At 50.7% G+C, this 12953-nt stretch overlaps 1 protein-coding gene across 5 annotated transcripts in view; it reads left to right on the top strand.

Annotated features, from left to right (window-relative positions):
• Positions 1 to 12953, top strand: part of PPP6R1 (protein phosphatase 6 regulatory subunit 1) — a 206548-nt gene that overhangs the window by 177339 nt on the left and 16256 nt on the right. For 3 of the 5 annotated variants that reach the window (XM_075328119.1, XM_075328120.1, XM_075328116.1), the window contains 3 exons: positions 4247 to 4347; positions 4841 to 5036; positions 5185 to 5310. In XM_075328119.1, the coding sequence (XP_075184234.1) occupies positions 4247 to 4347; positions 4841 to 5036; positions 5185 to 5310 (423 nt within the window). Of the gene's footprint in view, positions 1 to 4246; positions 4348 to 4840; positions 5037 to 5184; positions 5315 to 12953 lie in introns of those variants that run through there. The other 2 variants (XM_075328117.1, XM_075328121.1) reach the window with 1 other exon arrangement.

The following is a 12953-nucleotide window of genomic DNA, read 5'->3' as shown; positions in this document are numbered from 1 at the left end:
GCCTACCTTTCTTTCTTTCCTGCAATCTGGGTTAGAAAAAGGTTTGTCGCTCGGCTCCCTTAAAGGTCAGGTCTCGGCGCTATCCGTCTTTTTTCAGAGGCGTTTGGCTCGCCTTCCTAAGGTGCGCACGTTCCTACAGGGGGTTTGCCATATCGTACCCCCGTACAAGCGGCCGTTAGATCCATGGGATCTGAACAGGGTACTAGTTGCCCTCCAGAAGCCGCCCTTCGAGCCTCTGAGGGAGGTTTCACTTTCTAGACTATCACAGAAAGTGGCTTTTCTGGTAGTGATCACATCTCTTCGGAGAGTGTCTGAGCTGGCAGCGCTATCATCCAAGGCTCCCTTCCTGGTCTTCCACCAGGACAAGGTAGTGCTGCGCCCCATTCAGGAGTTTCTCCCGAAGGTGGTATCCTCTTTTCATCTTAATCAGGATATCTCTTTGCCTTCATTTTGTCCTCATGCAGTTCATCGGTATGAGAAGGATTTACATTTGTTGGATCTGGTGAGAGCACTCAGAATCTACATTTCCCGCACGGCGCCCTTGCGCCGTTCGGATGCACTCTTTGTCCTTGTCGCTGGTAAGCGCAAAGGGTCGCAGGCTTCTAAGGCCACCCTGGCTCGATGGATCAAAGAACCAATTCTTGAAGCCTACCGTTCTGCTGGGCTTCCGGTTCCATCAGGGCTGAAGGCCCATTCTACCAGAGCCGTGGGTGCGTCCTGGGCATTGCGACACCAGGCTACGGCTCAACAGGTGTGCCAGGCAGCTACCTGGTCGAGTCTGCACACTTTCACCAAACATTATCAGGTGCATACCTATGCTTCGGCGGACGCCAGCCTAGGTAGAAGAGTCCTGCAGGCGGCAGTTGCCTCCATATAGGGGAGGGCTGTCTTGCAGCTCTAACATGAGGTATTCTTTACCCACCCAGGGACAGCTTTTGGACGTCCCAATCGTCTGGGTCTCCCAATGGAGCGCCGAAGAAGAAGGGAATTTTGTTACTTACCGTAAATTCCTTTTCTTCTAGCTCCTATTGGGAGACCCAGCACCCGCCCTGTTGTCCTTCGGGATTTTTGGTTGTTTTTCGGGTACACATGTTGTTCATGTTGAACGGTTTTCAGTTCTCCGAGGTTACTTCGGAGTGAATTTGTTTAAACCAGTTATTGGCTTTCCTCCTTCTTGCTTTTGCACTAAAACTGGTGAGCTAGTGATCCCACTGGGGGTGTATAGCCAGAAGGGGAGGGGCCTTACACTTTTTAGTGTAATTGCTTTGTGTGGCCTCCGGAGGCAGTGCTATACACCCAATCGTCAATCGTCTGGGTCTCCCAATAGGAGCTAGAAGAAAAGGAATTTACGGTAAGTAACAAAATTCCCTTCTTTTTTTTTTTTGCAGTCTTGCAGAGACCGGGAGTCTGAGGCGAGTGGTGCTGGGCAGCCTGGAGCGGTGACTGCGGGGGCCCTGGGTCGCACTGGCTGTCTGCGGGGGGCGCTGAAGCTGCGGTGGTGGGGTTACTTACCGAGCCGGGAGGCTGGAAGTGCGGGCAGGAGCGTCGTTCCCCGGGAGTCTCGGCGCCGGGAAGTGACGTCAGGCACCAGGAAAGAGGGGGGCGGCGGTTGCACAGGGGAGCCAGAAGAATTTGAAAAGCCCGTGCGGGCTGAATTCCCGGCTGGGGGCGTGGTTAGGCGAGCGCACGAACGCAGAGGGCCGCGATGAAGCCGGGGGCAAAATTTTAAGGTAGGCCCCGGAGGAGACGCCGGGCCGCAGGAGACGCCGGGCCGCAAGGAGCCGGGGCCTAAGTTTTAAGGGTAGGCAGCGGGGGGGAGACGCTGGGCCGCAATGGAGCCGGGGCCTACATTTTAAGAGTAGGCCGCCGGAGGGGACGCCGGGCCGCAGTGGAACCGGGAGCTAAATTTCTAAGGGCAGGACGCCGGAGGGGACGTCGGGCCACGATGGAGCCCGGGGGCTAAGGTTTGAGGATAGGCCGCCGGATAGTGGACTCCACGGCAGGGGGGCCGGTCGCTGAACCGGGGAAAACAACTACCAAGGGGGCTAAGGTGAGGGGTTCTAGGGGGGATGTGGGACCCCCTGGCCCAGGTGGAAAGACTGTGGGCTTCTATACCCGGGATCCCTCCCCATAACCCGGGACGGGGAAGAAGGAGGGGGATTGGATTACTTATCTGAGTTCCCGGCTTGTCTTGAGGTGATCCTGGATCCATCCTGGAAGGCGAGCGAAGACATCTCGACGGTCGTCCCGGGCATAGTCTAGGGGAGACCGGAAGGGTACCTCTCCATCCTGGGTACGGTCTTCGTCCTCCTACCCCACAATCAGGCTCGGGAGCGAGAGAGTTTGGGGAGGGGGGCAAGGACCATCCGCCTGTCCCTCTGTGCGGATGCCCCCCAAACAGTCTTGAGAGTGTTAGTGGGGTAGGGTCCTGCCAGACAGACACGGAAGACAACGGAAGTGGCGGACGGACCCCACTTCTGTCCGACCGGTCTCTATGTGGGAGAGCAGGGTGAGCTATTACACCCTGTCGCCCGACGAGCTGTGTCTGAAAAACAAAGGGAAAACATTAATAAAACACAACAATACAAACCTGAGGGGCTGAGAGCAGCCCCTGCGTGTCCAACCTCCTCGGACACTAAGCAAAAACTGGTCTCCTCAGCTCCAGTCAGTGGGTGTATACTGCGGGGGAGGAGCCATCTTTCTTATTTGCATAGTGTCACCTCCTAGTCCCAGCAGCATACACCCATGGTTTCCTGTGTCCCCCAATGAAGCGATAAAGAAATATAGTCTGTGATTGGAAGCGTCACACAGGCTGTCACTGAAGTGTGACTACAACCAATCACAGACACCGGTGGGTGGGGAAAGCAGTGCATATGCATGAAGTTAACTGAGCAGCCCCGGAAGTGAATGAGCGGCCGCGGGAGTAGTTCCAGCTGCATCAGAGCCTTGGTTAGTACAGCCCACTTGGTCCTATGCCATCCACCACCATTTTTAATCTCTGGATTCTCGTCCCCTTAGATTTATATGGGGACTGGCATCAGGCCAGATAACCGCGATCAATTCAGAGCCGGAACTGAATTTTATTTATTTTTTTTTTTTGACGGTTAGGTCCGTCGGTCCCGTTTATCTGTGAGTCAGTGCATCATTATTGGGCACTAAAGTGGCACATTTGTAATTCTACAGAAAAAAGTGTGGCGTAAATGTTACAAAATAGTCACTGCAGTTGACTTAGTCCTTGAAGGGTCTAGTTTTCCAAATGGGAACTTTTTCTGCTGCATTGGCCTCTCAGGGGCTCTGAAAATATGACATGGTGTCCGCAATCTAACCCAGATAAATGAACACTCCTAAAATCAAATAGCCCTCTTTCCTCTCCGAGCCCTGCCATGTGCATCACATTCGGGAGAAATTGTGTGACAAATTATGTCCGTTTTCTCCTGATCCATTTTGAAAATGACAAATTTGGGGCTGAAACAATATTTTAGCGAAACTTCATCCCCATGATTTTCATTTTCACACCCACATTTTAAAAAGTTTTGTGAAGCATCTATGGGATCAACATAGATGCTTGAGTGTTCTAGTTTCTCAAATGGGGTCACTTGGGGGGGTGGTTTCTGCTGCTTTGGTACCTGAGGGGCTGTGCAAATGTGACCTGGTGCCCACAATCTATTTCCACAATATTTACATTCCAAATACCAAATGTCGCTTCTTACATTTCGAGCCCTCCCGTTTGTCCAACAGAACCCTTTGACTGCTTGAGTGGTATCATTGTGCTCAGAAGAAAGTGGGTAACAAACTGTAGGGTCCATTTTTGCAAAAAGAAAAACATTTGGAACTAAACAAAAAAAATAAACATTTTCAAAATGATGAGCTAATGATATCAAATGCTGTGAAGTACCTGTGGGTTCAAAATGTTCACTATACCCCTGGATAAAGTCCTTGAGGGGTGTAGTTGTCAAAATGGGGTCACTTATGGGGTTTTTTTTTTTTTTTTGCTGGTTAGGTACCTGCAAAAGCGGCATGGTGACCACAGTCTGCCAAATTTGTTCCAGAATTCAAATGCTGCTCCTTAACTTATTTGTCAACCAGGATATAAGTTTCTAATTGAGTGATCTACATTATTATCATTTATTATTATTATTATTATTATTATTTATTATTATAATTATTATTATTTAGTATTATTATTATTATTAATAATAATATAATATAATTTATTTATTTTTTTTTTAAATTTATTTATTTTAAGTCCCCAATTATCAGCCCCCGCGGAAGCACCTACAGAATCTGAAAACTGTTCAGCTCAGGAAGTAAACAACGGTGAAACATCTGATACATCTATAAAAGAAGGTGAGTGATAGTGCTATGCCGGATTGTACGGGGCAGTGCCGGCCATATTCACAGGTACAAATACTGGATCAAACACCTAGGTGTCAGTAGCCTGTATGGTGGAGGGACGCACAGAGGCGAAATAAATCTACAATTATAAAGTAACAAGTTTGGGGGTCACTAAAGCAAATGGCAAACAATGATGTGGATTAGGTAAACTCATATCCCACAAAAAGTAATAAATCGCAATATGAGACCCCACACTTGTATGGTTCGGATACAATACAAGATAAGTAAAAATTTGCTGACGATGAAGAATCAATATGAAATGTTTGTACAGAATAATTCAATTACTGATCTGATTTGGTTTGAATTATTCTGTTTAATTATTTTGTCAAAATATTTTTTGATTCTTCATTGTTTGCAAATTTTTATTTATCTTGTAAGAGAGTTAACAAAATCCAAACTGAAATTCTCCGATTATCCATGTGTAATTCTCTTGTATATTATCTAGAAACCATGGAAACCTCAACCACACCGGGTAACCCCCCGGAAAGTATAGCAGCCCCACAGTGTTCTGCGGCAGAAACGGGTACAACAACGCCATCGTCCAGCGAATCTGGGGATGAAACCACATGCAGGTTGACGTTCAATGGTGAAACCGCCGAGGTTGTGACGCAAGACGAAACTGTGACAGAAGATACTAACAGGTAGCGGCACGTTCAGAGATTTCTGGGTGTTGGACACCGTTGGTTCCACCACCGACATTCAGATCTGCACATTTATAGAATGTCACTAAAAGCCAGGAGAGTCCAGACTCGCCCACTCACCGGTCTCCTCCTTGTCATTGTCTTGTAGGGTGGAAGACACAGCCCCATCTACCTCACAGATGGACAGCATTGCAGAGTCTAAACAGCAGAGCTTGGAAGTAGTAACGAACGACACTTTAGATAAGAACTCTAATGAAAACCAGACAGAAATCCGGTAAGAAATCTTGTATCCTCTGTGCTGCAGAAAGTCTATGTGAGGTTTCATGTTGTTGAGTAAGGGTAGAAATAGAAAGGGACTTTGCAAGGATAGAAAAGTTAGAACCGTGCAAACTTTCTGTTCATTTGTCATCCATACATAACTTTTATGGCACAATAATGAAAATCCTATACGCAGATATTGGGAGCAATGTACAGCCTTTATTTTCTCAGGATTATTCTCAGAACCGGGCAAAATTAACCCAATGTGTCGTCGTGACCCTTTCTCTGTAGCTGTGGCTGGAGTTAAAGCCACTATATGATGATGGCAGTCACCGTGGATGTGTCAGGGCTGATCAACCCTGTTACGTGCGTTAGGCTATGACCGCACTTTGCATTCACCTATTTGCAGTTCTAAACGCACGTTTTAGGCTTAATTGATTTGACCAAAGTTGCCTTTTTCAGAAATTTAGCGCTAAAAATGCATGCGTATTTACCGCGTTTAAGATGCGTTTTCAGCGCTTTTTGCATGAATTTTCACCTGCGTTTTGGCAGATGCGTTTTGAACATCAAGACACTGCTAAATAAAGATTAAATAGTCAAATATCATGAAAAAAGAGAAAAAAAAGAAAACATAATTTTGGAATTAATAAAGAAAATATTTATATTTCATGAAATTATAGCAGTTTTATAATATTTAATGTTAAAATAGCAATAAAATCAAAATTTTCTTTAATTTCATTGTCGGACTATGTGTGTGTGTAAAGGGACATATTATTCCATTATTGTAATGTCAGAAAAGCATGCGTTTTTTAAGTCAAAAATGCATGTTTTCTGCACCTAAAAAGCTGGTAAAACGCAGGAAATTTGAAGGAATCTTGGTTTTCTTTATCGTTCCTTTGGGAGACCCATACCATGGGTGTTTAGCTTCTGCCTCCGGAGGACACACAAAGTACTACACTAAAAAGTGTAGCTCCTCCCTCTGAGCTTATACACCCCCTGGTAGCCAGTCCTAGCCAGTTTATTGCTTTGTGTCAGGAGGCAGAAAGAGTTTGAAGAAAAGCGGGTCCATGTCTGGACTCCCGGCATGTCCCTTCTCACCCCACTGTGTCGGCGGTGTTGTTAAGGTTGATTTACAAGGCTGCAGCCTTACATGCCGCACTCCTTCACCATCCCTTCTGGGCTCTGGCTTGAAGTGGGAGCCAGCACGGTCTCCATGCCTGGCAGGAGTCCGGTCTCCATCCACAGCCCCTTGAGGATTCTGTTGGACCGGAGCACTCATCCCCAGGGACATGGCCCTGCGTCTCAGCAGCTAAGTACCTGAGACGTTTATGTTGGGGGTCCCGGTTCTTTATTGTAAGGGGAGAGTATGCTGTATGTGATTGTTTTAACTTTTCCGGCGAATTCTCTAGCTTTCTTCGGCGCTCCATTGGGAGACCCAGACGATTGGGTGTATAGCTACTGCCTCCGGAGGCCACACAAAGTATTACACTAAAAAGTGTAAGGCCCCTCCCCTTCTGCCTATACACCCCCCGTGGGATCACGGGCTGCTCAGTTTACAAGCTTTGTGCGAAGGAGGTCAGACATCCACGCATAGCTCCACTGTTTTAGTCAGCAGCAGCTGCTGACTATGTCGGATGGAAGAAAAGAGGGCCCATACTAGGGCCCCCAGCATGCTCCCTTCTCACCCCACTCTTGTCGGCGGTGTTTGTTAAGGTTGAGGTACCCATTGCGGGTACGGAGGCTGGAGCCCACATGCTGCTTTCCTTCCCCATCCCCCTGAGGGCTCTGGTGAAGTGGGATCTTACCGGCCTCCAGGCTCTGAGGCCGGGCTCCATCCACAGACCCGGAGATCCTGCTGGAATGGAGCGGAGTATCGTCAGGGACAGGCCCTGCAACGTTAAGGTACTCTGTGTCCCCGTACAGTCTATGCACAGACACACTCCAGCGTTGCTGGGTGTGTTAGTGCGCCGGGGACAGTAGCGCTGCGCGCTTGGGCTTTACTCACTGCAGCTTAGCTGAGTGAGTTTATGTGTCGGGAACTACCGCGCCAGCCGCTGCTGGAGCGGCGGCGCGGCTGAGACTTGTGGTGCGCCGGGGACTTTCGCGCTGCCGTGCTTTTACGACGGCAGCGCTTATAAATCTAGTCCCCGGCTTTTGCGGCCTAGTTACGTTTCGTTCCCGCCCCCAACCCTGCCAGTCAGGGAAGGGGCGAGACGCTGTACAATGATCAGCGCCGAGGGCTGGAGTCTTATTTACATACTCCAGCCCTCTCACTGGGCACAGGGGGACGCCAGTTTCCCGCTCTTGTCTGGGGCACGCCCACGGCCCGCCCCTCTTCACAGGACGCCGGCAGCCATTCCTGCAGGCAATCTAAGCTGGAGAACGGACACAGGCTCTGGGAGACCCAGCAAAGGGATTCTGGCGACCACTTACCCGCTTATGCGGGCGGTAAGCAGCACCTTGGTGCTGACCCCACTATTGCCACAGTGTTTGTTTTTTTGTGTACTTTATCCTTGTACTTATATTTGCAAGACCATACACAGACACACGCCAGCATTGCTGGGCGTGTTAGTGCGCCGAGGACAACAGCGCTGCGCGCTTGGACTATACTCACTGCAGCTTAGCTGAGTGAGTTTATCTGTGGGAAACTGCCGCGCTGGAGGCTGCGGCGCGGCTGAGACTTGTGGCTGTACGGTCGCTTCTTGGCGATATGCCCCTAGATAGCTCTGAGGAGACAACAGCATGTCGTCAGCATAGAGCAAGGGGGCCAAGGCACAGGCTTTCTATGCTGTCTGTACCGCACGTGAGGCTGTTTTACCGGCAGGTTCCACTAACCCCTAATGGGTAGAGTCTCTGCTAGTGGTGGCCCAGAGAGGGCCACCTGTGAAACTGTCCAGAGGACAGAGTTTGCAGTTTTTTTGCTGATAAAATGTCTTGGACTATGAACAAAATTCTAGCAACTTTGCAGTCCAGGGCGGTGACTCAGACCATGGGCATTGTTGAATCAAGGCTCCCCGGTCTCCCTCAGTTGGAACTAATCCGTGCTCCAAGGGGGTCCCATACATCCCAGACTGAAGGCTCTGACACGGACGACAGTCCCAGACAGCCTAAGCGAGCTCGCTGGGAGAGACCCTCGACTTCACACACTGGTCAGGGTCTCAGCGAGAGGATTCTCTGTATGATGAGGTAGCTGATCAGGTTTCTGATCCTGAGACCGCTTTCATTCTGGATGCTCCTAATGGGACGCCATGGTGAATGATCTCATAGCGCCCATCAATACACTGGTGGATATTTCTCCCTCAGCCCCTCCAGTGGAGGAGGCAGCTTCAGCAGGAGAAATTCCATTTCAGGTATCCCAAGCGTAAATTCAGTACTTTTTGGGCCTCTCTGACTCAGAGGAGCAGTCCAGAAACACTACGCTTATCCAGACAAGCTTTTCTCCGCCGCGCCATCCTCCATAGTTGCAGTGGAAGATGGGACTTCACTTAAAGATGCCATTGACAGACAGATGGACCTCTGGTTGAAATCTGTCTGTGAAGCTATCGGCGTGTCGTTTGCTCCGGCATTCGCAGCCGTATGGGCACTCCAAGCTATTTCAGCTGGTCTTGCGCAGATAGACACTGTCACACGTACATCTGTGCCGCAGGTGGCGTCCTTAACCTCGCATGCATTGCGACTTACGCTATTCATGCTGTCCTGGACTCTACGAGCCGTACGCCGGTGGCGTACGCCAACTCCGTGGTTTTGCGCAGACCCTTGGGGTTAAGGGAATGGAAGGCAGCTCCTGCTTCCAAAAAGGGCTTAACCAGTTTGCCATTATCTGGTGACAGACTGTTGGCTGAGCGATTGGATGAAATCATTAAACAGGCCAAGGGTAAGGATATTTCCTTACACCAGCCCAGATCAAACAAAACCCAAGGAAGGACAGTCGACGTTTCGGTCCTTTCCAGGCTCGGGCTGGTCCCAATTTTCCTAGTCCAAAAGGACTCAAAAGGCTCAGAGGGGCTCAGACTCCTGGCGGGCTCAATCACGCCCAAAGAAGGCAGCCGGAGGAACCGCTACCAAGGCGGTTTCCTCATGACTTTCAGCCCTCTCTCTCCGCATCCGCGGTCGGTGGCAGACTCTCCCGCTTTGGCGGCATTTAGCTGCCACAGGTCAAAGACCGGTGGGTGAGAGACATTTTGTCTCACGTGTACAGGATAGAGTTTTGTTCTCGTCCTCCGGCTCGATTCTTCAGAACTTCCCCACCTCTCGACCGAGCCGATGCTCTTCTGCAGGCAGAAGGAGTGATAATCCCTGTTCCTCTTCAGGAACAAGGTCACGGTTTTTACTCCAATCTGGTTGTGGTGCCAAAAAAGGACGGCTCTTCCGTTCCGTTCTAGACCTAAAACTGCTCAAAAAGCAGTGTAAACCAGGCGGTTCCGGATGGAATCCCTCCGCTCCGTCATTGCCTCAAGGTCTCAAGGAGATTTCCTAGCATCAAGAGACATCAGGATGCTTATCTCCACGTGCCGATTGCTCCAGAGCACCAGCGTTTGCTGCGATTCGTTATAGAAGACGAGCATCTTCAGTTCGTAGACCTGCCCTTAGGTCTGGCGACAGCCCCACGGGTTTTCACCAAGGTCATGGCAGCAGTGGTAGCAGTCCTGCACTCTCAGGGTCACTCTGTGATCCCTTACTTGGACGATCTACTTGTCAAGGCACCCTCTCAAGAGGCATGCCAACGCAGCCTGAACGTTGCGCTGGAGACTCTCCAGAGTTTCGGGTGGATCATCAACTTTTCAAAGTTAAATCTGACACCGACCCAATCACTGACATATCTTGGCATAGAGTTTTATACTCTCTCAGCGATAGTGAAGCTTCCGCTGGACAAACAGCGTTCACTACAGACGGGGGTGCAGTCTCTCCTTCAAGGCCAGTCACACCCCTTAAGACGCCTCATGCACTTCCTAGCGAAGATGGTAGCAGCAATGGAGGCAGTCCCTTTCGCGCAGTTTCATCTGCGTCCACTTCAATGGGACATTCTCCGCCAAAGCGATGGGAAGTCGACGTCCCTAGACAGGAACGTCTCCCTTTCTCAGACGGTCAAGGACTCTCTTCAGTGGTGACTTCTTCCCACCTCATTGTCAAAAGGAAGATCCTTCCTACCCCCATCCTGGACGGTGGTCACGACAGACGTGAGTCTGTCAGGGTGGAGAATAGTCTTTCTCCACCACAGGGCTCAGGGTACGTGGACTCAGCAGGAGTCCACCCTTCAGATCAATGTTCTGGAAATCTAAGCAGTGTATCTTGCCCTGCAAGCCTTCCAGCAGTGGCTGGAATGCAAACAGATCCGAGTTCAGTCGGACAACTCCACAGCGGTAGCATACATCAACCACCAAGGCAGAATACGCAGTCGGCAAGCCTCCCAAGAAGTCCGGCGGACTCTGATGTGGGTGGAAGACAGAGCATCCACCATATCCGTAGTTCACATCCCGGGCGTAGAAAACTGGGAAGCAGACTTCCTCAGTCGCCAGGGTATGGACGCAGGGGAATGGTCTCTGCTCCCGGACGTGTTTCAGGAAATCTGGGGCCTTCGGGGGAGGCCGGACGTCGACCTAATGGCGTCTAGGCACAACACCAAGGTCACGAGTTTCATGGTGTGGTCTTACGATCAACGAGCTCTGGCGGCAGGCGCCTTAGTTCAGGATGGGTCGCAGTTCCAGCTACCCTATGTGTTTCCCCCTCTGGCACTGTTGCCCAGAGTGCTACGCAAGATCAGCTCCGATTGCCGCCGCGCCATCCTCGTCGCCCCAGACTGGCAGAGGAGGTCGTGGTACCCGGATCTGTGGCATCTCACGGTCGGCCAGCCGTGGGCACTACCAGACCGGCCAAACTTACTGTCCCAAGGGCCGTTTTCCATCTGAATCCTACGGCCCTGAACCTGACTGGGTGGCCATTGAGTCCTGGATCCTAGCGTCTTCAGGATTATCTCATGACGTCATTGCCACCATGTGACGGGCTAGGAAGCCGACGTCTGCCAAGATCTACCACTGGACGTGGAAGATATTCTTACCTTAGGGCTCTGCTCAGGGAGTGTCTCCCTGGCCATTTGCATTGCCTACTTTTCTTTCCTTCCTGCAATCTGGTTGGGAAACAGGTTTGTTGCTCGGCTCCCTTAAAGGACAAGTTCCAGCGCTGTCTGTATTCTTTCAGAAGCGCCTAGCACGACTTCCTCAGGTACGCACGTTCCTGCAGGGGGTTTGTCACATTGTCCCTCCGTACTGAGGCCGTTAGACCCATGGGATCTGAACAGGGTACTAATTGCTCTCCAGAAGCCGCCCTTCGAGCCTCAGAGGGATGTTTCACTTTCTCGACTTTCACAGAAAGTGGCCTTTCTGGTAGCGGGCACGTCTCTTCGGAGAGTGTCCGAGCTAGCAGCGCGGTCATCCAAAGCTCCCTTCCTGGTGTTTCACCAAGACAAGGTAGTGCTGCGCCCGATTCCGGAGTTTCTCCCTAAGGTGGTATCCCCTTTTCATCACAATCAGGATATCTCCTTACCTTCCTTTTGTCCTTATCCATTTCATCGATATGAAATGGATTTGCATTGTTGGATCTGGTGAAGAGCACTCAGAATCTACATTTCCCGCACGGCGCCCCTGCGCCGATCGGATGCACTCTTTGTCCTTGTCACTGGTCAGCGCAAGGGGTCGCAGGCTGCCAAATCCACCCTGGCTCGATGGATCAAGGAACCAATCCTTGAAGCCTACCGTTCTGCTGGGCTTCCGGTTCCATCAGGGCTGAAGGCCGATTCTACCAGAGCCGTGGGTGCGTCCTGGGCATTACGGCACCAGGCTACGGCTCAGCAGGTGTGCCAGGCGGCTACCTGGGCGAGTCTGCACACCTTCACCAAGCGTTATCAGGTGCATGCCTACGCTTAGGCGGATGCCAGCCTAAGTAGAAGAGTCCTGCAGGCAGCGGTTGCCTCCATGTAGGGAAGGGCTGTTTTTACAGTCCAAACTTGAGGTATTAATTTACCCACCCAGGGACTGCTTTTGGACGTCCCAATCGTCTGGGTCTCCCAATGGAGCGCCGAAGAAGAAGGGAATTTTGTTACTTACCGTAAATTCCTTTTCTTCTAGCTCCAATTGGGAGACCCAGCACCCGCCCCTGTTTCCTTCGGGATTTTTGGTTTGTTCGGGTACACATGTTGTTCATGTTGAATGGTTTCAGTTCTCCGATGTTCCTTCGGATTGAATTTGTTTAACCAGTTATTGGCTTTCCTCCTTCTTGCTTTTGCACTAAAACTGAGCAGCCCGTGATCCCACGGGGGGTGTATAGGCAGAAGGGGAGGGGCCTTACACTTTTTAGTGTAATACTTTGTGTGGCCTCCGGAGGCAGTAGCTATACACCCAATCGTCTGGGTCTCCCAATTGGAGCTAGAAGAAAAGGAATTTACGGTAAGTAACAAAATTCCCTTCTTTGCCTGAGAACCGCGCCGATGGTGCCTGCTTGTCGGCCTCGCCGCTTAAATTTAGGCCCCGGCTTCGCCGGAGGCCTGGTTTCTTTTTCCTGACCTCACATGTCACTCATGCAGAGGGACAGGTTCGGCTTCTCCCGGCAGCCGTTCTACACAGGGGAGGGACACTCCCCACTGCTGGGGCGTCCCTCCTTCCCTGC

This window comes from Anomaloglossus baeobatrachus, chromosome 11, assembly GCF_048569485.1.
Source record: "Anomaloglossus baeobatrachus isolate aAnoBae1 chromosome 11, aAnoBae1.hap1, whole genome shotgun sequence".
NCBI classification, from domain to species: domain Eukaryota; kingdom Metazoa; phylum Chordata; class Amphibia; order Anura; family Aromobatidae; genus Anomaloglossus; species Anomaloglossus baeobatrachus.
The sequence above is the reverse complement of the archived record's forward strand: the minus strand, read 5'-3'. Positions and strand labels throughout refer to the sequence as shown.